The sequence below is a fragment of the Sinohyriopsis cumingii genome, chromosome 4 (genome assembly GCF_028554795.1).
Source record: "Sinohyriopsis cumingii isolate HCF-2022 chromosome 4, ASM2855479v2, whole genome shotgun sequence".
NCBI classification, from domain to species: Eukaryota; Metazoa; Mollusca; class Bivalvia; order Unionida; family Unionidae; genus Sinohyriopsis; species Sinohyriopsis cumingii.
Window position 1 is genome coordinate 77047180 of NC_142964.1, and position 23001 is coordinate 77070180.

At 33.0% G+C, this 23001-nt stretch overlaps 1 protein-coding gene across 7 annotated transcripts in view; it reads left to right on the top strand.

Annotated features, from left to right (window-relative positions):
- The window catches only part of LOC149801492 (WD repeat-containing protein 93-like), a 74234-nt gene that overhangs the window by 1737 nt on the left and 49496 nt on the right, over positions 1-23001 (top strand). For 4 of the 7 annotated variants that reach the window (XM_089955662.1, XM_089955658.1, XM_089955660.1 and 1 more), the window contains exons 2-7: positions 5420-5621; positions 10151-10221; positions 10724-10799; positions 13831-13958; positions 15986-16081; positions 21313-21354. In XM_089955662.1, the coding sequence (XP_089811788.1) occupies positions 5420-5621; positions 10151-10221; positions 10724-10799; positions 13831-13958; positions 15986-16081; positions 21313-21354 (615 nt within the window). Of the gene's footprint in view, positions 1-5419; positions 5622-10150; positions 10222-10723; positions 10800-13830; positions 13959-15985; positions 16082-18721; positions 18806-21312; positions 21355-23001 lie in introns of all 7 variants that reach the window. The other 3 variants (XM_089955661.1, XM_089955664.1, XM_089955659.1) reach the window with 2 other exon arrangements.

The window sequence follows — 23001 nt, forward strand, 5'->3', positions numbered from 1 at the left end:
CCAGGGAAAAATATGCATTTTTCTTTGTTTAGGTCATTTCCTGAGAAATGACAAGGTATAAATATAATATAACAATAAAAAACTAGTTTCAGAGTTTCATTTGATGTGGTGAATGACTTCGTCTTTTCCATTAGGCACACTTCAATTTTGAAATAAAATTTAAGTCACTAAGCTAAAATAACCTAGACATGTGTATTTATTTAAAGCAAAACCTTTCAATTTAAACTCTTAAGAATATCACTTAACAAATAATACAGACAGCACTTCAGGATAAGGTGATCTCATGTAGGTTATCATGTCTCGCTTATGATATTTTCAGTTAGAAACTATATGCTTTTCTTATATACAGGGTATTGTATATGAAGGAAGCAAACATTCAGATTTTACCTGCATGGATTGGATAGGAAGAATTACTTGAAACTAGGTACATATAAGTTCATTAGTTTTAAAAAGATCCAAGTTTTGCTCTCTAAAATCTAATAAAATAGCCTTACACTGTGAATGTACATGCTTAAATAAAATTTAATATTCTATTTAAAAAAATGAAACAAAAGTCATAAATATTTTTCACTGGAACACAAACTAAGACTTTCTTCAACTTTTAATAAATGTAAGTGCAAATGGAATCATAGCCACTGCACATGATCAAACTCTGCTGTTCTTTTGATCTCAAGTTCTAAGTTAAAGCATTGATAAATTTAGTCTTGATATCTTTCATCTCAGGAACAAAAGCTATTTAATAAGATAATCATTTAGTCCTATTCAGTTTTAAATATCCAAACCTGTAGTTCCTGGTGTAGCAAAATAATTTGACTCATTAACCGTATACTCCAGAAAAGAGAAAATAACCTTCTGAAAGATTAAAGTATATTTACAATGTCCCATACAGTAGATTCCTGCCAGATATGCTGCATTTACTGATTGTAATCACTGAAAATAGCATATCCCAAGTGATATTCAGAATATCTGCAAAATGGTGTCATTAAAAACTTAAAGTGCACATAATTTATATGCTTTTTATTTCTTAATTTGTTTTTTTTTTTCCATTAGAATGCATATGCTCATTTCAGATATATGCTAATTTCAGTCTTGTAATTGTAATTAATGATTCCTTTTTTTGATTTGAAGGAATAAAGGGCATCATCTTGTAAGTTGTTAAATAATAACAAAATATAGCATTAAATTTTGGAGGGTACAACATGAAATCAGTAGGTTAGATGTACCACATCAGTCACTATTATTTATATGTCATGAGTTTATTTGACATTATTCCATAATATACATTTTCTGTTAAAAATGTCTCTTTAAGAGTTTTTCTGGTATTTTTATTCACTTGTATGTCAGTTTAATAAATAAATCAGATTTTGTTCATTTACACATAGTTCCATTCATCACTTGAAGATAAAGATATACATGACCTAGTACATTCCAAAGTTGGAAAGATATCCAATTATTCAAGATCTCATCAGCATAAATTAGCCTGCCAAATTTGGTTAAAGTCTAACAATCCTTCATAAAATAATGCTGAAGAAACTATGGTCAGGAGGATGGAGAATCAGGGTTCTTAACTCCTGTAAATGATGCCATGATATTCGAAAAATTCTTTTTTTTAAAAGATCTTATCAGCATAAAAGGGCATATTAAATCTAGTTGAAATCCAAGAATCTTTTATGAAGATATGTTACAGAAACCAAATTAGGAGTGTGTGAAATTAGCAGCCATTACTCCTCAAAATGAAGCTGTGAATTTTTGAAGATCAAACTCATTTACGGTCTCACGAATAATTATACATCTTGAGGTCAAATTAGGGGGAAATACAGCACTCTTTGGTAATGTACTCCTGCAGAAACCAAATTCAGGATGACAATTATAGGCATAACAACTGTAAGTAATGCTACAGAATGAAACACATGAAAGATTGCATCTACATAAAGCTGTATGTCAGCTTTGGCTGAAATCTAACAAACCTATGTAAAGTTATGCTGTAGAAACTAAAGTAGAAACTCTTCTAATAAATTTATGGAATTCTGAAAATAAAACCTATTTAAGTTCTCCTCAATACATTGAATCATGTCAATTTCAGCTGAAGTATAACAAGCTTTGGTTAAACAATGCTATAGAAACCAAAGCTAAAATAAAACCCAGGGGACATAACTCTAGTAAATTAATTCATAGACCGGTTAATGAAACTTATTCAAGGTTTCTTTAATATAAAGCTGCATGTCAAATATGGATGAAACCCAACAAACCTTATTGAAAATTTGCTGCAAAAGCCATAGTTATAAGGATGTCAAATCAGGAGATGTAACTCTGCTAAATAAAGTTGTGTAAATGTGAAAATAAAATTTATGCTGTCATCAGTAAACAGCTCAATGTCAAATTTGGTTGAAAGACAAAAATCCTTGATGCAGTAATGCTGCATGAGCCAAATTTTATGGGACAGTCAGTAGGCATAACTCATGTAAATTACATGATGATTCAATGGAAATAAAACTTGTTTTAAGGCTCATAGTACAATGTACATGTAGATAGCTGTGTGTCAGATTTGGTTGATATACAGTACTCTTGGGTAAAGTAGTGCTATGTTTGTGATAAGCTGACAACATTGTCAGACAAACATGTAAATAAAATTAAAATCTGTTGAAAAATGTACACCATACATCAATAGCCTTTTTGGGAAGCTCTATTTACAAATTTTATTTAAAAAGTGTATTGCAGATGCATGCAAAATAGAAAGCACCTGATGATAACAAAAATGCAAAGATCAGCAATAGAAAAGGAAACGATGTATGATACTTGGCTCAAGTATTAGTTGTTGTTGTTGTTGTTGTGGGGTTTAACGCCATTTTTCAGCACGCGATAGGCTATACATGGCAGCCAGTATTAATGGTGGAGGAAGAACCCCGGAAAACGCCGGAAAGAACCACCGACCCACGAGAAGCTACTGGCAAGCTTTCTCACATACCCACATTGGCTGAATCCTAGACTCGAACTGCCGCAGACAGAGGTGAGATGCAGTGATCTGTAATGAAGAGCGCTTTAGACCACTCGGCCACTCGGGGCCCCTTCAAGTATTAGTACTCTGAAGCATGTTTACATAGGAGTACTACAAGGATCTATGTTAGGGCCAGATGAATTTAATGTTTTATCAATGTCATATTTTTTTATACATGGTTTCACACATGCATGCAAATACTGATAATGTAGTCAGATCTCAGGCAATGGAAAAAAATACCTTTAATTGAATGATTGATTTATAATTAAGTGAAGGCCAATAAAGACAGTTTTAAGTTCTTGCTTTCTGAGCTAAAATAAATAATTTAAAAATGTCATCTAATTATAATGGTAATATATTCAAATGTAAGACAGACAAAACTTTTAAGTATAACAAAATGTATAAAAGAGAAGGTCCACACCTCACAAGTTTGGGAAAATTAACCATACTCTATTTTCTTATTATGTTCATTTTCAGTTTTTGTCCATTAGTTTGGAAAAAAAATTGGTGACGTCAATACAAGGAAAATTTTAAAAAATTCAAGAGTTTTCAGATATGTATACTATAACTCTGTTACCATGAAGAACTCAAATAAAATCTCTCATCTCTTCATGTAATTGGAATGAGAACATTTTGCATTAGAAACCTAAACATTTGCAAACAAAAAGTCCAAAGTATTCACATGACCTTATTCATTTCCAAGGTAACTCTTTTTTCTTAAAATATAGCCATACTGTGACACTTTTACAGCTGTTAACAATGATATATCGCTGATATTCTTGTAGACATTACATAGCCAGTCTTTGAGATGAATTACCAGATTACTAAAGATAGGTTATATCTTTACATCTATTCCTAGTTTTCTTGGTAAATGAAATGTGGATACAACTGACTGTACATGCAGTGCATGTTGGTATTTATTTTGTTGTCTTGGTGCCTATTGTTTTGTGCATGCATATATATATATGCACATGCATATATACATACATACATACATATATGTATAAAGAACACAAATCACATGGTGAATAACAATCCTTTCAAGTGCACTGGATCCAGTAAGGGATCACGTGTGTCAGGGACTGATTAAGATACATGCAATAAACTGGCAACGAATAGTGCAAAACTAGTATCTACCTAGCCTGAGCGCTTTTGACTCTTTAATGAATCTTTTTCAAAGGCAAATACAAAGCATAGACAAGACAAACAAATAAAACAGAAAAAATGGTTATGTTTGCAAAAATTTACATGGCTGTTTCTATAGGAATTCAACCATACAACTTTATTATGTTTCAACTAGTTTATTTCAGCTTGTTGCTGATACTGGAAAATACTTTTACTGACCTAGAAATTGATGAGCCATAACATCATCTGTTATTTTTTGTAAATTTACGTAAGCGCATATTATATCCCGGATATTTCATTGTTATTGTAGTCATAGGCTATTAAGCAAATTTAGAGAATTATTTAAAAGAAAATGTGTCAGCTGCAAAAGATAATTTTATTTGTGCATGGTTGTCTTTTTCTAGTCTTCTTGGTTTAAACCGCTTGGTTTCAATGTTCTAAGGTGGCATATCCAGTAAGATTCCTTTTCTTTCCTGGTTTTGGCACTCCATTTGGGGTTGTGAGCAATTGCAATAAGTGTTATATCGCTGAAAGTGTGGCATGGGGAGGAGAAGTGTTCTGCGACCGGGCTTCTGTACAGCTTTTTTGTCATCCAGTCAGATGTATGAAGGTTGATCCTTTTGTGTAGCTTTTCAGTTTCTCCAACATACTGAAGGCTACAGATCTTATATGTGATGAGATAAATGACAATCTCTGTTTTGCACATTTTGTTTGGACCATGTATGCTTAATTTTTCTCTAGTCACTGTGCTAGAAAATGTCTTTGTGATTGGCATTAGCTTCGCCCTGACTAGGAAGTCCTTGAGGTTGTTTGGTCTCTGGTAGGTGACTACAGGTTTGTTAGGGAGGATTAACTTTAGTGCGTCTGATGATTCCACAATGGGCCAGTGTTTCCCAGTGATTTTACCTACATTGAGGTTGTCTGGACATTTAAAATACATTTTTTTATGTTTTAAGTGAGTTTCAGTTTTATGTTGTTGTTTTCTTAAATAAAGGGTAAAATTGAAATTTGGGATCAAAATTTGTTTTGGTTTTAGAGTAGAGGGGTTATGGTTTACTGAAGAAAAAAAACTGATGCTAAAGAATGAAAATATCATGACCCCACACATTTTTTATTTTCGAGGGGATTCCAGCATACTTAAGGGTTCATTGATAAGGGTTTTCACTGTATATACAAAACTGGTGCAGGGGACTAATTGTTGCTAGCATACATATTTCTTATTTCATGAGTTTAATGTAATATGAGGAAAAATGCACTTAACTATGTTGACATGTATTACTCAAGCTTTTTTATTTTCAGAATGTCAGCTACACCAAATGCATGTGTGACAGTGTTGATGGAAAGTATGTTTTTCTTGGTCTCCCATCTGGTGTGCTAGCAATTGATGGACACAGTCAGCAAATTCTTGCTTTCTGGGAGGATGAACATGCTGACATTACTCAGATCAAAGCTTACTTAATGGGTGAACAGCTCTATCTGATTGTCACTATTGATGATATGGGTGAGTTCATTTAGGTCACAAAATGATGATATGGGTGAGTCCATTTAGTTCACAAAATAATGATATGGGTGAGTCCATTTTGTTCACAAAATACTGTTCTCATATTCCTCTTGAGATATATGTAAAGTTCCCCAAACTGCCATATTTGCATGACATAACCAACAAATCAGGTCAAATGACTACCATATACGCTCTCTTATAATTTGAGTGAGACTGCAAAAGACAAATATCCTGATCTGCCATAGAATAATGTGCCTGCAAATCAGGGTCTGGTCTGTTTTGTTTGTTCTACTGATTACTCCTAACAGACTGCACAGACCCAGATTTGCCAGCACATTATGCGACGGCAAATCTGGTCTGTGCATTTTGCAGTTGGACTCATATTATAAGCATGTATATACAGTATTTAAATTCTTGAGATTTTGGGCATTGGACATAAATAGTCATAATTACCATATGTGTTTGTTTGGTCATTTGGTCATCATGCGTTTCTAGTTGTCGAAAGATCCAATAGTCACAAAGCATGAGACAGCAGAAATACAAAAGCTTATCCCCTGGACTTGTCAAAACCATATAAAAAAAGGAGTGCTTCATAGTCTGCATTAGAGACATAACTTCAGACCATCTCACATCATATACTTTTTATTAGAGACATAACTTCAGACCATCTCACATCATATACTTTTTATTATATGGTTTGATGGAGTGTTCATACATACCAAACTTTTGAATAAAATGGATGTTACCTGGCTCCTAATTAAAAAGATAAAAGTTACTAGCAACAACAAGTAACTTTCATCCTTCAAGACTTGTTGAGGAACTGATGAAATAAATCATTACCACTGAACTGGACCAGAAATACCTGTCAATTAATTTTGTAATGGTTATTAATCAGATTATATGATTATCAATTAACTCTCATGATTTTCTGTTTGGTTTTTGGTTTTTATCTGTACTGCTTAACACATTAACCCCTGGTGACAAGTTAAAGTGGCAGGAGGTAGTAGCCTACTGCCGAGCTCTGTAGCGTCAAGGTCATGTACAGTACACTAAAGTGGGTGGTATTATAGAAAGGTAGACAGATGTAGCTCTACATTGATACCAAATGATCTAGAATTTCTAGTTGCACTACAAAATACCGAGGGAAAAATTTCATTTTTATACCAGATTTTTTTCTACCCAAAATTTGCCTGTGGTCGGAACCGATTTTGTGTCCAGATTTTAGACTTTTTGGTCTCAATCTAAGGCAAACCAGTATGAACTACAAACAGACAGATGAACCTTTGCAAAAGGTAGGATAAGATGGGCACTTGGAATAAATTGTGGTCTCGATATGAAAATAATGGGTCCGTTAAGCCAAAAAAAAAACAACAAAAAACTGAGCCAAATAGCCAATGACAAACGATGTTTCTAACACAACTAGGCAGTATGTTATTGCAAGATCAACTGGAAGTATGTGTTTTGGGATGTATTCAGAAATAGCTTTCAAAATATGTTTTTCTAGTCAAATTTCAGATGAAAACGACAAAAACCTCCAGGGGTTAATGTGCTAATGACCAGAAGAGCTTATGTGATGATCCTGCATCTAAAATCCAGCATCTGTCTCTCCATCTTGAATCCAGAATCTGTTAGCAGTTGTTTATGATTGCTCCTTCTCCTCAGAGGAAAATCATGAAATTTGTTTCACAGTTTCATCCAGAGGACTAGTTAGTCCTCAAGGAAACTGGTGCCCCTTGGTCATCCAAGATGGCTGTAATGGTGGCCATCTTGAAAATCTTGTTTTTTGTACTCCTGTTGAATGGATATTCATATCAACTGGGGTTTTCACAAAAAAAAGATTTCTTATAACACAGAGATCATTTAAGTGAAAATGATTCTGATTTGACATGCAATATTGCTATCATGGAGGTCATCTTTAAAACCTTGTTATCATTGCTCTGTAACAGGATAGACCTAAACGGATGCTTGGATTAAATGACAACACAACACAATTTGATGAAAGATGGAAATTTATGAAATGCAAATATATATATTCTACAAATACAGTGATTCTTTCATACTCTAAACATAGGTCCCATTCAGTTACATTGTACTCTATCCAAACAGTCATTTGAAACAAACATATGACTTGGTTATTTGTACAGCTGTATGATTCATAAATATTTTAAAAAACTTGCAGATGTGTCTGCTGACAAACCACTCAGTTCTCCCAAATTTTTTGGTTTGCCCACACTTGTATCAGCCACACTCACCCTTCATGGATCCACCATGTGCACAAGTTTACAAATTAACAGTTTCTTCTTCGTATGGCCTTGATGGTTACATCATCTTCCATGTCCATATAGACACACAGATGGCCAGATGGACAGCCTGATATACCCACACACACATACATACAGACAGCACACGGTTCTCCTGAATTGGGTTGGCCCACTTGTATTGACTATCATACAGACATACATATAGACAGCCACAATAAAACCAAACTGATCATAATAACAGGTATAGAATTAAAATCTATAGAAACATGCTACTAAATTAAACCCCTAAGAGCAACTTGTAACAATTCAAAAGTTCACTACATTTCAAGTCCGTGTAGTAATAAAGACATCATTTCATGATACAACATTAAAAACTGTTTATGTTTCACATATCATATAAAATACAAATGTAACAATTACCCCTATGGTTTTTGAATAAAAATGGAGAATGTTCACTCCTTGACAAGATCCAAAAGACCAGTGTGTCACTTAGGAAAGTAACTTACCTTAATTCTACAGGAGAGTGAGTATTAGTAAGGGTAAAATACCAGTGCATACCATGCTTTTAGTGTCTCTCACCATAAGCAGTCTATGACGAGATACATGCTAGTTCAGTCATTTGCCTAGGAAAACAATTATCTACCCTAGGTAACATTGTACACATGTATGATGAAAATGATCAAATTGTTCTAAGGTGAAACCCAAGTTTTTTCTTCCCTTATTCTGTGACACATTCTTTCTGGAAATGGTTCTAATCCAAAATCCAGTATGACTGCCGCAATGGAATTCTTGAAAATCATTTTAGCTTACTTATTGAAGTTCTGCAGGGGTCATGCGATGGCCTTTTATCAATAATCTGGCATGCATTGTCTGTTAGCAGTTGTTTCTTATCAAGTCGTCTTTTAAAGTGCACATAAGGGTCAGGAAGCTTAGTGTACAGTTTCAGTCTGAGGTCTAGAGGTGCTGAATGGGTTGTTATGTATATTTGATTTAATTATATCTGATTTAATATATATTTATTTCAATTTAATTGTTTGTTTGTCTTTTGTTTATTTTTTTTTCATTATATGCTATTGTAATGTAAATTTATTCACTGAAGATGATACTTTTTCCAGAAAATAGTTTGATCTTGACTGTTCGTTTTAGTAAACACCAGGTGTTGACCTAAATCCTGACCTTGATTCAAAATTAGCAGTGACCATGTAAATAAGTTCTATTTTTATTTTAAAATGATTGGTTGTTGTTGAGGTCATGATGGGACTACATGATTTAAGATGTAAACAATTTTTTAAATTTTGTTTCTTAGAGCAAAATGATTGGGTCTTATAAAAGACATACAGGGGCTACGTGATTTTTTATATATATGTAAACATGAACACATGACCCTTATCTGGAGCATAAAATTCAAGTTTTAAACCATCATATTAGAGAAGTAAACACAGTTGGGCTATTACACTGGAAAGTGACTGTGCCGTTTGGAGTTATTTCAAATTATTGGGATTCAAAAGGATTGATTCTTTTTTCCTGGAAAATAGGTATGCTCACATGAAATTCTTGTAAAAATTTATTCAGATTTCCAAAATCGGAGTGACATTTCTTGTTTCTAGAAGGAACTGTAGACTTCAACACTACAGGTTACAGCATACATTGTCTTCTATCTTGGATTCTTTATCGGGACTTGAACTTGAAATCATTAGAACATTTTATTATTAGGACTTCAAAAATTTTATTCGTGGATTATTCTTGGATTAATTTTGGATTTGATTCTTAAAACTGTAAGTTCATATTTTTTCATTTGTACAGAATTTTTCTGGGAAATAAATTATTGTATTTTTCAAAGCTTGTTGTTTTCACTCTTTCTTGTGTTACTGTTTATTTGAGCCTAAACACGTAACAGGGTATATGAGAAAGCTTGCCAGTAGCTTCCCATAGGTCACTGATTCTTCCCAGGGTCTTCCTTGGTTCTATCCCCAACATATATACTGGCTGTCAAGTATAGCCTATCATGTGCTGAAAAATGTATAAAACCCCACACACCAGACTTGATTGTGATTGAAATATTTGTTTTTGTACCAAATTTGTACAATTTCTTCTACGTAAAAATTTCTTTTACATAAATATTTAATGAAGACACTCATGAGAATGAAATGCTTTGGGAGATGGATTGGTAAAGATAATGTCAATATAAATGAAAAGGTCCATTTGTGTGCATTTAGTATTCACGGGGATATTTCATTACCAATTTAAACAAAGAATCTTTATTTGCAGGTATAGCAAGATTGTTTTCTTTTCTCATCAACAAGATCTACCTGCTTAAGGTTTTAAATGAACAGTCACCTGTAAGTACAATTCAGTCATCATGCTATGAACATAATTTTTTTAATTTAAAGTCATCATAAATAGATACCACAAATTTTCAGTTGAAAGAAAAATAACAAATGGAAATGCAGTGATTTATAATCTTAATAATTAAGCATTCTTGTTCTTTTAGTAGATTTGTGTTGCTGGTATTTAGTTTGATACTTACGTACTGATGTATTTGTCATGGAAGCATCAGTCACTTTTAAAGCTTTTGAAAGGTCAATATTCTTTGTGCAAAATATCTTCTTTTTAATAATTATTTGTTTACATTTTCCTAACTCAGATTTTGTTTGGGTAACATTGTCTTATTTTTGTTATATTGCATGTAATTTTCAGTGTCAAAAGTCACAACATTGTTGAAATTTCTGTCAGAATTAGAGAGAGCTGCATTAGTAAATGTTCATTAAAAATGAATATTAATAGACATGTATATTCTGAAAATCCACACTTAGGAATGTATTGTAAATCTTTTTTTTTCAGGATAGTGAAAATAAGATATTGGTCAGCAAAATTGAAGCCTCTCTGGAAGGGGATTATCTTGGAGCTGTTTTAGAAAGTAAGATGACCCTGCTGTAAAATAATAAAAAAAATATACTATGCAACCTGGATTAATCACCATTGATAAAGTCTCATTTATTACATCTGCCCGAAAACCCTAGATCCCTGCCCCAGAATGGTAACCCAAGGGTAAGAAACTTAAAACCCATTACAGATATTAGGAGTGATTTATAAATAAATTAACAAAGTTAATTAATATAAAATGAATGAGCTGCATAAATAATAATCTACATTACCCAGTAGGTTTAACAGTACTAGGACAAGATATGATTGCCTGCCACTGCATCAATTTATGCACCCAAAGCACATCATGGTTACTATTATTAGACTGGTTCAATTCCTGTTGTCACAGCTTTTCTTTCCATATGGGCAACAAGTTGTTTTAGATACAAAGGATGATAACAAAGAACCAAAATTGTGTCCCCTAGCAGCTGTATAGAAGCAGTAATATATCGTAATTCTTGTGACAATCCTTCCATCTATTGTTCTGTCCATCTATTCAGCTGGCTGTCATTAGCACAACTAGTCCCACAAGTTTTGATGGATTGCCATGAACCTTAATAAAAATAATGTCATCATCTGAAAATGCACATTTCACAAATCATGTTGCTCTTGGAATTTTTTGGTAGAGTCATTGGCAATTTGTCTTGTATTAGTGTATGATGCAATCTTGTAGGTGCAACCAAATTTTCAAAGTTTGTGAATGGCTTGCACACAGAATAAGAAAGAAGTTTATCAGTTGTGGATTTAACAAGTCAAAGGCCAGGATACAGTCACTGAAAAAGACAAATGTTTTCTGCACATTGACAATAGTTCTCCATCACAGGTCTGGATACAATTTTATGGATGTGACCCATGGGGTAGACATGGGGTAAGCAAGATGCCAGTTGATTATTGAGTCAAAATGTCAAAGGTCAAGGTCATTCAAACTGAAAGAACAAATATGGTTTCTGAACAAAAGTTTAAGTTATTTACATAGAGAACTGTTAAACAAGGAAAACACATTACATGTGTCATGCACAGTGGTTTTATTTATAAATTGCTGTGAGATATTTCTAAATATTATGGTCATTGTCTAAAGATGCTCTAATGATACTTAGCTCACCTGGTCATGTGGTATACTAAGATTTGGTCAAGTCCATATGACCAGATGACACGGGATAAGTTGGTCCCCATAGCTGGCACTTGGCACATACTGCAGCAGATGAGCAAAATTCACTGTTTCACAATTACCAGGACTAGACCATTATTGCTGTAAAGATAGAAAACCTTTTAAAAGACTTCTCAAAACCACTCTGCATAATTTGAACACATTGGACAGAAAGCATTTGCAATGAAGACCTTTCAAGTTTCTATGAATGATGCCAATTGGCCGTTAAATGTGGCAGCTGTTCTAAAACAAGAAAGCCTGTAAAAGGCTTCTTTTCAAATACCCCTTTTGGACCAAATTTGACAGTAGGCATAATGGCACAGAGGGCTTACAAATTTATAGCACTGATGCTGATCTGTCATCAACCATGGCATGCAACGCTACTAACAATGGGAAAACTTTCAACAACTTTTCAAAAACTGCTGAACAGAATTTGATTATATTTAACAAAAATCATGCTGCTTTAGCATTCAGCTAAAATCACAAACCTACTGGATCTCTATTTATAAATACAAGGTATATTCAGAAATTCTAATTACTGGGGTACAATTTGATACCAGACAGAGAAGAAAGCACTTATCCCTAGATTCCACATTATATGTATCGGTATATTATTGTATGAAGGACATTCTTTATATCTGAATGACACTCATATAGCCAAACAGAGTTAGAGTGAGATTTCATTCCACTCAAGTGCAAGTTTTTCTTTAACAAATGATTCCTTGAATAACAGTCTTTCACTGAATTCCAGGTGATATCATGCATGATTTTACTATGAATTTCAGGCCATATCATGCATTTTTTTTTATGAATTCCAAGCCATATTATACATGATTTTATTATAAATTTCAGGCCATATCATTCATAATTTTATTCTAAATTCCAGGCTTGTCATGCATGATTTTATTATAATTTTCAGGTTTTATCATGCATGAATTTATTATGAATTTCAGGCTATGTAATGCATGATATTATTTTAGATTCCAGGCTTTATCTTGCATGATTTTGTTATAAATTCCAGGTTGTATAATGCATGATTTTATTATAAATTCTAGGCCCTATAAATCATGATTTTGTTATAAATTCCTGGCCATATAAAACATGATTTTATTATAAATTCTAGGCTGTATAATGCATGATTTTGTTATAAATTCAAGGCCATATAAATCCTGATTTTATCATAAATTCCAGCTGTATAATGCATGATTTTATTATAAATTCCATGCCATATAAATAATGATTTTGTTATGAATTCCAGGTCATATACATGATGATTTTGTTATAAATTCCAGGCTATATCATGCATGATTTTATTATGACTTCCAGGCCATATCATCCATGATTATTTTTTTTAATTCTAGGCCATATCATGGATGATTTTATTTTGAATTCCAGGCCATATCTGCATGGTTTTATTATGAATTCCAGGCATATCCTAAATGATTTTATTATGAATTCCAGGGGCTATATCATGCATGATTTCATTATGACTTCCAGGCCATATCATCCATGATTATTTTTTTAATTCTAGGCCATATCATGGATGATTTTATTTTGAATTCCAGGCCATATCTGCATGATTTTATTATGAATTCCAGGCCATATCCTAAATGATTTTATTATGAATTCCAGGCTATATCCTAAATGATTTTATTATGAATTCCAGGCATATCCTAAATGATTTTATTTTGAATTCCAGGCATATTCTAAATGATTTTATTTTGAATTCCAGGCCATATCTGCATGGTTTTATTATGAATTCCAGGCCATATCCTAAATGATTTTATTATGAATTCCAGGCATATCCTAAATGATTTTATTATGAATTCCAGGGGCTATATCATGCATGATTTTATGTACGGTACTCAATGACTTTCAGATCCATCAACATTGGAAATGTGGTTTGAGATTCACAAATTACCAAGAGAAGACTGGTGTAATCAGTTTGACAGTATACTGCAGGCTCTCAGAAAGGCTGAAGACAAACGGATGATTGAAGAAACAGAGGTATTACCCACCCCCACCCCATTTCAATCTTTAAGTCAGAGAATTCATGACATCACCCAATGAATCCAGATATATCCTAAATGAAATTGTAGCATTGTCAGCTCAGGTGTGCATGTTTGTGGGTGAGAATATACAAGTGTGAATGTATAGGTGTGAAAGTGTCATTGATAATGTTTTCATTTTAAATATTGTACATAACAGAGGACTAAAAGTTAGATTATTAGTTTCCATTTAATTAAGTGTGTGACAGATGTATCAGACTTGTCAAATCTACAAAGTTCATGAATGATGCAAATTACTTAAGTTATTTCATGTGAAAGCATACAGTATTCTCTATTTTGTATATGCTCATTTGTTTTTCTCCATTAGCTTACATTGTCAGAATTGTGCAGTATTTTTCCATACTGCACTTCTTCATACTGCACAACATGTCTAAAAATAGTATCATGTGTTGGGAACTACTTTTGATTGGAAACAAGCAATGTACGCTCATGTAGTAGAAGCTGAGGCTTTTGGTTTATTAGATTTTTCTGTGGATGAACTAAACAAGTTGTTTGGTCAGTTTGAAAGTTGAAATGATAAAGTCAATGATATGGATGAATTCTTTGAGTCATAAAAGAACCTCTGAACCAGATAAATGACTGTACGTGATATCTGCAGTATCCACAAAAAGGTGAGACTCACAGTAATTAAAATACTATTTTGACCATTTAAATGAGTTATTTAGGAGAAATTTTCATAACAATTTGCAAATCAAATGGTTCAAACTATGAGCCATGCTCTCAAGGGTCTCTAAAAATAGCACAGAAAGGCATATTAAGACCAAGGGCTATCCAGTCTCCCTCAGAGACATCCCATTTTAAAAGTCAGTTCAAACATTATATCCCCTCCACAAAAATTTCATAGAAGAAGGCTGGTTTTGGTAGAAAACCAACAGAGAGCCTCAGAGCCAATAAGTCAGGACAATGAAGTCTTATTTCCAGTAGCCAAATTGGCTGTCACAGTGCAATTGCTTTGCATTTTTCCCCATTTGACTTTATTGAGACAATGTTTGGATTTAGTACTGATAGACCATGTAAATAACTGGGGCTCCTCCAACAAAGATCATTCTAGCAACAGTCATGTTTTGCTGGTAATAACAATGGCAATAAATATACTCACCTTTTTGTATCTTGAATTTCCTCAAAATGTATTTCTTAGTTATGTCTGTTAATTAGAATTACTTAGGTTCAAAACTTGATCCACACCTCAAAATTGTACATTGTTTTTAATTCCATTTCCAACAGAAAGCACATTCTCCTTACTGCAGTAAAAGTCTATATGAAAGTGATATTTCTCAGCGAATAATATTTAACCCTGCATCTTTTTGAGAAGTTCAGCTAAATGAATTCATATTGTTTTTCCACAGTATTATTACAAGCAATCAGTGACAGAATAGAAATGCATGTTCAGTGTCATCTAGGCCAGTCCCTCCAGTCACATGTATATCATTTGGAATTGACTCAGCTAATAAATCCAGTCCATTACAATTTGAAAAGCAGAATTTAGTTGGATTGATGGAAAAACTAAATTCTTACGTTGCAGACAACTAAAAAGTTGTTTCAGTGTGTATTCATGCATAATCTGACTCTAAAATTCAATATTAAGTAGACCAAAACAAGATTTATTTTTTATACTATTGACGGAGCGCACAAAACTTGAACACGTTCAAAGGCCACTGGGTGGTGCTATATGTGCATTAATGCTGTTAATGCATATTGTTTTTGAACATACAAGTGTGTATCTACGTTGGAATCCAACATAAATTCAATTACATTGCTTCTTGTAGTGTGTTCTTTTTATTATTCAGCCTTAGGTAGAAAAGCAAATTGAGAATATAGTAAAAATGTTACTACATTTTGTGTTAGATAAGATAAACTCATTTTTTTTTCTGAGTAATACTGTACTCATAACATCATGCAGTATTGCCCAGAAAAGACACATTCATATTTCCCATATAAATGCAGTAACCCATAAATCTTCCACAGGATGTTGAGCAAACACCTAAGGATTCAGATGTCCAGGACTTCATGGGTGGGACTGCCCCTGCAGAGACAATTGACCCACAAGCCCAAGTCCATCAGGTAATCTGCATGTCTCAAATTTTGTATTAGATCACACAATTTGTGTACAGCTAACAACAACAATAACAGTAACCTCTTATGCCCAGGTCTGATGAACTCCATTTCTCAAGATTCATCACCTTTGGATACCTTAAAAGTCAAACTGTTGGGCTTGTGAATAGTTCAGTTGAAATAGTTTGATCTGATCTTGTAAACTGATCAGAAAATTCTAATTTCTTCAATGCCTGCTTGATAAACTGATTGGAAAACATTAATTCACTTGATACCTGTGTGATGGGATCTTCTACACTGATTGGACAAATTTAATTCCGTCTGTGCCTGCCTGATGTAGTATGGTATAACAAGATCATGGAAAAGATTAGGCAAGTGAACCTTTTTCTTCAGTCTAATTTTATTTTGTATATAGCAGCAACATATATCTTTTTATCTCCATGACAACGAAAAAGAATGCCAAATTATGCTATATAAAAGATCATATCTGCTAGTTGATCTTATGCAATATTTTATTAGCGTCTAGGAAAAGCAAGGTTTGCAAGTGAATGTACCCAGAGCTGATGAATGTAAAGATTATAGAGTACAACAGCTATGGATTTCTGATGATGCAGTTCAGATCTCTAAACAGGCACATAATCAGCAATTAAGTTGCAAAATATATTAAAATTGTGAAGATTAATGATAGAAAGGATCACCATATTTCACTCCATATTTTGCTTACTTGTATAATGCTGTAGTTTTACATAATCGGCATGTAAAACATCATTTTAATATTCTTTGCTTGAATATATATTTGTTTAACATTATTATTGATTTCTGTTATTTTAGTTACTTTTGCTGTTACCTGTCATTAGATTACATTACCTGGATATTGTCATTGTGCTTGGATATTTTTAAAAGAAACAAAATGCAAATTACATTTTTTGTAAGACTTTGTTGAGTTTACTCTGCAGATACAACATCTATAAGCGCCACAGAATTTTCTTGCATTTCCATTCTAAAGTGATCATAAAGTTAAATTTTTTAGGTTACTTCATTGATATACTGAAATTCAAATATGTTGTTAATGTTTTTAATAAGCATGTAATGAAACTACACAAATTAAAGGGAAAGCTAAAATTCAGAGCATAGAATTCTTGAATTTGTGTCAGACTAAATCAGTATTTAATCATGCAGGTGACAGATTTTTGCATGGCAATTAATCAGAGATATTTTTTATTATTCAGAGAAACCTTTAATTACATAGTTTGTTGTGGTTTGTAAAAATTAGAAATTATTTGTAACACATTGTGTTTTGGCAGCAGTACAAAAATGCAGTACATCTCTCAGACGGAAAAGAAACTGAGCTAATTAACATGAAAACTTTAGCAAAGGATATGGAATATTTGTACATAACTGTGCTTGGAAAAGGAAAATTTGAATAATGGACATGTCTTTGTTACATTTTCAGTATTTAAACTATTATCTTTGTGCGCAGTATCAGTAAGTTTAAGGCAGTAGGACTGTTATTTTTGTTCTATTTATAGGTATTATGTATGTCCATGTTTAGCATGTACCCAACTGCAAGCAACATAGACCTAGATCTATCATTGCATAATGTACTTGCAAATTAGGGTCTACAATGTTCATTTTTCTGTCCTCTTGTAAAATTAATGCTAACTTGCAAACTTGAAATGACTTGATCTTTACATTATGGCATCATTGATACATCACATGTTACTCAAGTGTGTCATTACACTGACATAAGTGATACATCACATTTTACCTGAGTATATCATGACACTGACATCATTGATACAACATCACATGTTACCTGAGTGTATCATTTCATTATGAAATCATTGACACAACATCCCATTTTCTCTGAGTGTATCATTATACTATGACATAATTGATCCAACATCACATGTTACATGAGTGTATCATTACGCTATAGCATATAGGTACAGTAGTATCACATGTTACCTGAGTGTACCATTATGCTAACATCTTTGGTACATCATCACCTGTTGGCTGAGTCTATTTTAGCACTGTGAAGCCTTAGAAAGATTGGTTGTATTTTAAGAAAATTTCTTGCATCATTTGTCTTTTTATTAAATAATGAAAAATGCTGATACAGTTTTAATATCTGAAAGAAATTATAAAGTCAGTGAAAAATATACAAAACTTGAGGAAATCTGTACTTTCACATTCAAAATGACAAAAAGCATTGACATAGGTTACTGCATTACTTGATAAGTTGTCAAGTACATGAGTAATGTAACTATCATACAAATGTAATTTGAAAAAGAAATAGAAATTATGGTGAGAATTGATTCCTGGCCAGAACTTTTCTATGTAATGACCAATTCTTGTGACAGATATTCATCTGAGAGTGGGGATAAAATAATGCATACCTACAAAATTTCAAGTGATTCTGGCTTCCTTGGACTCTAAGTTATTTAAAAATTTGTTTTCAAAACTTTTAATAATGTAACATTTCAAAATGTGTTGTACTTAAAGCCAGCATCAGCCCAGATCTGCAGGCAGATTATACAACAGCAGGTCTAAGTCTATGCTGATTGAGGGTGGATTTGCATTTTAGATTGGTAATTATAGTAGAGGTTATTGGAACATTGTATTTATAACTTGGGTCTATTTTCAAAGAGAAGGATGAGCACTGTTAGTCAGGCTGGTGGATCTTTGAGCCGGTTGAACTTTCAAGGAAAACCCAGGAAATTTAACTATCAGGTGATTTCTTTGACAGGGTGCACAGGCAAGGTTATGGTTTGGGTGTGAATCATGTTATTGTATTTTGTGATGATTCATTCTGCTTCCAAGGCTTCAAAGTTCTTGATAATTTCTTACAACAACAAAAAAATGGTATTATAAATTAAATGACATAAGTCTTTTATATTATTACTTCCCTTGAAATTGCAGCTTGACATTGTCTGGATTGCCATTCATATGAAATGCATGGCAGACATTTTTCCATTAATAATTTAGATAGTTAATTTTTCATTTTTCAGAAGCTTTGTTTATGTCTTAAAAAGATATTCTATTTCAGTGAATATCTTTGGAAATGAAGATCTTGCAAGTTTGAAAATATTACTGCTTTTAATTTTTGTAATATGACCGAACACTTATCCTGACAATGGTCATGTCATGGAAAGTTCATTGATGAACCACAATGCTGTATACGTCATAGTTCTAGGTGGCAATTTTAGATTATTACTGCTAATATGCTTAATTATGGTAATGATAATATCTGCTTTTAAAAATAATAAAAACTTACTTTCTGTAACAGCAACAAAAGCTTTCTGAAGTTTTCAATTATTCTTTTTCATGAAAGTTAAAATAAAAATTCAGAGATTATTTAAATTCTGAAATGTTTTTGGTTCAAATCCAGAGATTTCTCTGGTAGAACATAGTAGTAGAAGATATTGATTGTACATTTGCATTTTGTTATATGTTTATTAATTTTTTATCTCTGTTTAAATTATTTATTATAAGAGAAATTATTGTTTGCCAGTTATAAAGCTTTTTAAATGAGTATAAAGTTAGGTAAAACAAGAAATAATTTCTTGTTAACTGTTAAAAAAAGCTTCCAAAAACTACTCTTCACTGCTCAAATAAACCAAACAGTAAACCTTTGTAATTAAGAAAAAGGAGAAAATGAAGCAGAAAAAAAAAAGGATTGTACATAATGATTAGTAGATATTATCAAGCAAAAACTGACGTTTCCTGGAGCATAGCTTTTCCCCACATAAATATAAACTGACATTTGAATTTGGGATAGATAGAAATGAGTACCTTGTTGAGGTAAAAATAAATATCACTGAATGGAAAGGGGATTACCTAGTATTGGATCAGAATTCCTTTAAAATTTTGTTGTGCAGTGGCAGGTTGTTGAGTGTGTTTATTTGGTTTTGCAGGTAGGAATTTGCCAGGCTTTACTTTGAGTGATACTGTAGGATACACACATTCTTCACTAAAAGGGAAAACACTTAATCCTTTATAAAGCACACAGGAGGTGTGGGAGTACTGTGTATATAATCTTGCACAAATTCTCTCTATTTATCAAGATATGTTACTTTTATGAGATATGTAATGCTTGATATGAATTTGAATAAAGATACAATATATGTTTCTTTTGCAGTGATGATTTATTGATATTATTGAGTTTTCAGGTTTAAATTGCACATCAGCATCTGGATTCCTGCATACCAATTGTATTGCTCTTTAAGATTTAGTATTGTTATGGATCATTTATAAGACTGCACCAAGTGGCTTTTAATACTAAAAGGGTTATGCACTAAGGCAGACAGATTGTTACATGAAAGTTGCTTTGATTGGTCAGTTTCTTATCATTCTCAATGAAACATTGCAAATGCTTCTAATTTAAAGATTAAACATTACCTGGATATTTTTGGCAGCTTAATATATTTTGAATGGCCTGTTCCCACTTAGATTGTCTTCCTATGCCAAGTGCTTGCATCTTCTCATGCCAGATGCTTGGATTTTCCTATGCCAGGCAGATGCATCTTATGACAGATGCTTGGATCTTCCTATGCCAGGCAGTTGCATCTTATGACAGATGCTTGGTTCTTCCTATGCCAGGCAGATGCATCTTATGATAGATGCTTGCCATTAGCCTAGCGTAAGTCTGAAAAATGTTCTACATGATTTTTTGCTTGCAATAATTTAGGTATGTAGAAAATGTTTCCTTTTTAATGTTAATTAACTTTCTAGTCAATTTCAACCATCTTTAACAATCTTAGTTAATATCATTCCAAGATTAGACCTTCATTTGATTCAATGAGAAAGATTGTTATCATTGATGTTGAGAGCTGCTGTTATTGAAATGCACTGGATTCAGAAGGAGGCTTGTTAAGGCTGACAGCCTAATTTGCCATGTCACAGATAGAGTTAATGGTCTCATTAGATTCTTTTCCATTGATCTCACTGACCTAAGGGCTGGCGGAACTGCAGTACTTTGAAGAAGCGAAGCCCTGTTACTATTATAAGCCATTTGGTGAACCTGTGGTGTTGATGAACCTGTTACCACCCCCTGGCATCTTGCCTTGAGGCAGTGTGATACCAGGTCCACTTGGCTGGACAATCTCACTAGCACCTCATCAATATTTACTGGATTGAAAACATGAACGATATTTGCAGAAACCATGGAGCAAGCAAATCACTAACAATTGTTATTATAAAGTAACCTAATTTCCAGTGATTCTTATCTCACCATTCAGGTTACAGAAGGGGAAGCAACTGGCACTGTTAATGCTGAAGAAGTAAGTCAGGGTGGTCCAAGCTAACACTCTCCTAATTATCTCCCCCTTCCAGTGCAAAGTAACTTTTTATTCAAATTCTTTAAAGGAAATAATATTCTAGTGCTTATGAGAAAATATGTATTTTATCATAGTTTTACTTATAATATCTGTATATACCTCATGACAAAACACTGCAAAACAACATACACTAAGTCAGCAAACCATGGGTGAATATGATGTGTCTGATGAATTGTTGGTACAGCAAACTTCAATGTTATAGGCATACTGTTCAGATGGCTTTGCAAATTGACTTCCATGCTGCATCTAGACAGGCACAAAGTAAAAAACAGCCTGAAAAATGAATAGAAAATTTCCTTTTATATATACTTTAATAATTTGATTCCATTCTGTCCTTGGTGAATGCCAGTAGGATGTATTCAGATCATCCTTTTATGGTCAAGGTGCTTGTAATGTTAAAACTTTTTTAGAATATTATTCCATGGCTTCACCTTGCAGTGTGCACAGGCTTAGACTTTCTAGCTATTTCCAGTTATTTACTCATTTTGCAATCTGCTTTAAACGTTTTTCTTTTGTTTTGAAAAGTTCTCTTTCTTCTAAAGAATCTTTACATATAATAATTATTTTATACAAAATTTTGTTTGCTGATAGTGGTGCAGATGGCAGCAGCATGTGATTGTACAAGAGAGAGCACCCTACCAGGGTCATGCCAACTTTTGGCCACTTTTCTTGTACTCAGAAGTTACATTTTGAGATTCTTGGTCTTTAAAAAGTGATATGTGTGCATATTGTTGTGGTTAACTGAGAAAAAAGGTATAAAATAATTTACACCCATGTAAAAGAAAGTCTCTCTATCTATCTTTCAGGCTGTTTGTGTTAATACATTTTTAGATACAGCACTGGATACCTACATAAAACCATCTTTTAGGTTCATATATTTATATATTTACAAGTGATTTAGATGGTAGCTATGGTCTTGAGCAATTGTTCCCAACCCCTGGGTTGCAAGTTCATTCTGGGGTGTTGTGGAGGGTCAACAGGATTTTTTTGAGGGAGGCAAAATTAATGAAAATGTTGAAATGGTGTTGTGATGCTCACAAAAATATATTTTTTAAGGTCGTGGCCAAAAAAGGTTGGGAACCACAGGTTTTGAGTGTTATTGCACACTTACAATTTTAGAACTCATGACCTATTAAGATCATCCAAAATAAAAAAGACAAGAAACCAGTCTACAATCAAAGCATCAAATTTCTCATGAAGGTCTCACTGGACAGTTTATCTGGTGAATTTTCATCTGACAATGACTAATTACAGAAAAACGAGAATAATTTTACACTGAAGATACAAATAAAAACAAACTAATGATTTTTGTAGAAAGGATACATGTGAGATTTTGACTGCAGTAATCAGGTTAATTCCTGATGCAACTGGTGGTTTTTATACTGAACCAACACTGCCACCAACCCCTAAATTTTACATTCATTTTTGACAAGAAATAGCTATTTTGAATATTTTTCTGTGACAAGGCAGCTAAAAGAATCAGTATGTGCCTTATGCATGAATAAAGTTCACTAGTACTATAACAAATTAGCATACTTTTCATCACCCCTCAACCATCTAGATTTTTAGATATTTACCTCTGTAGCAGAC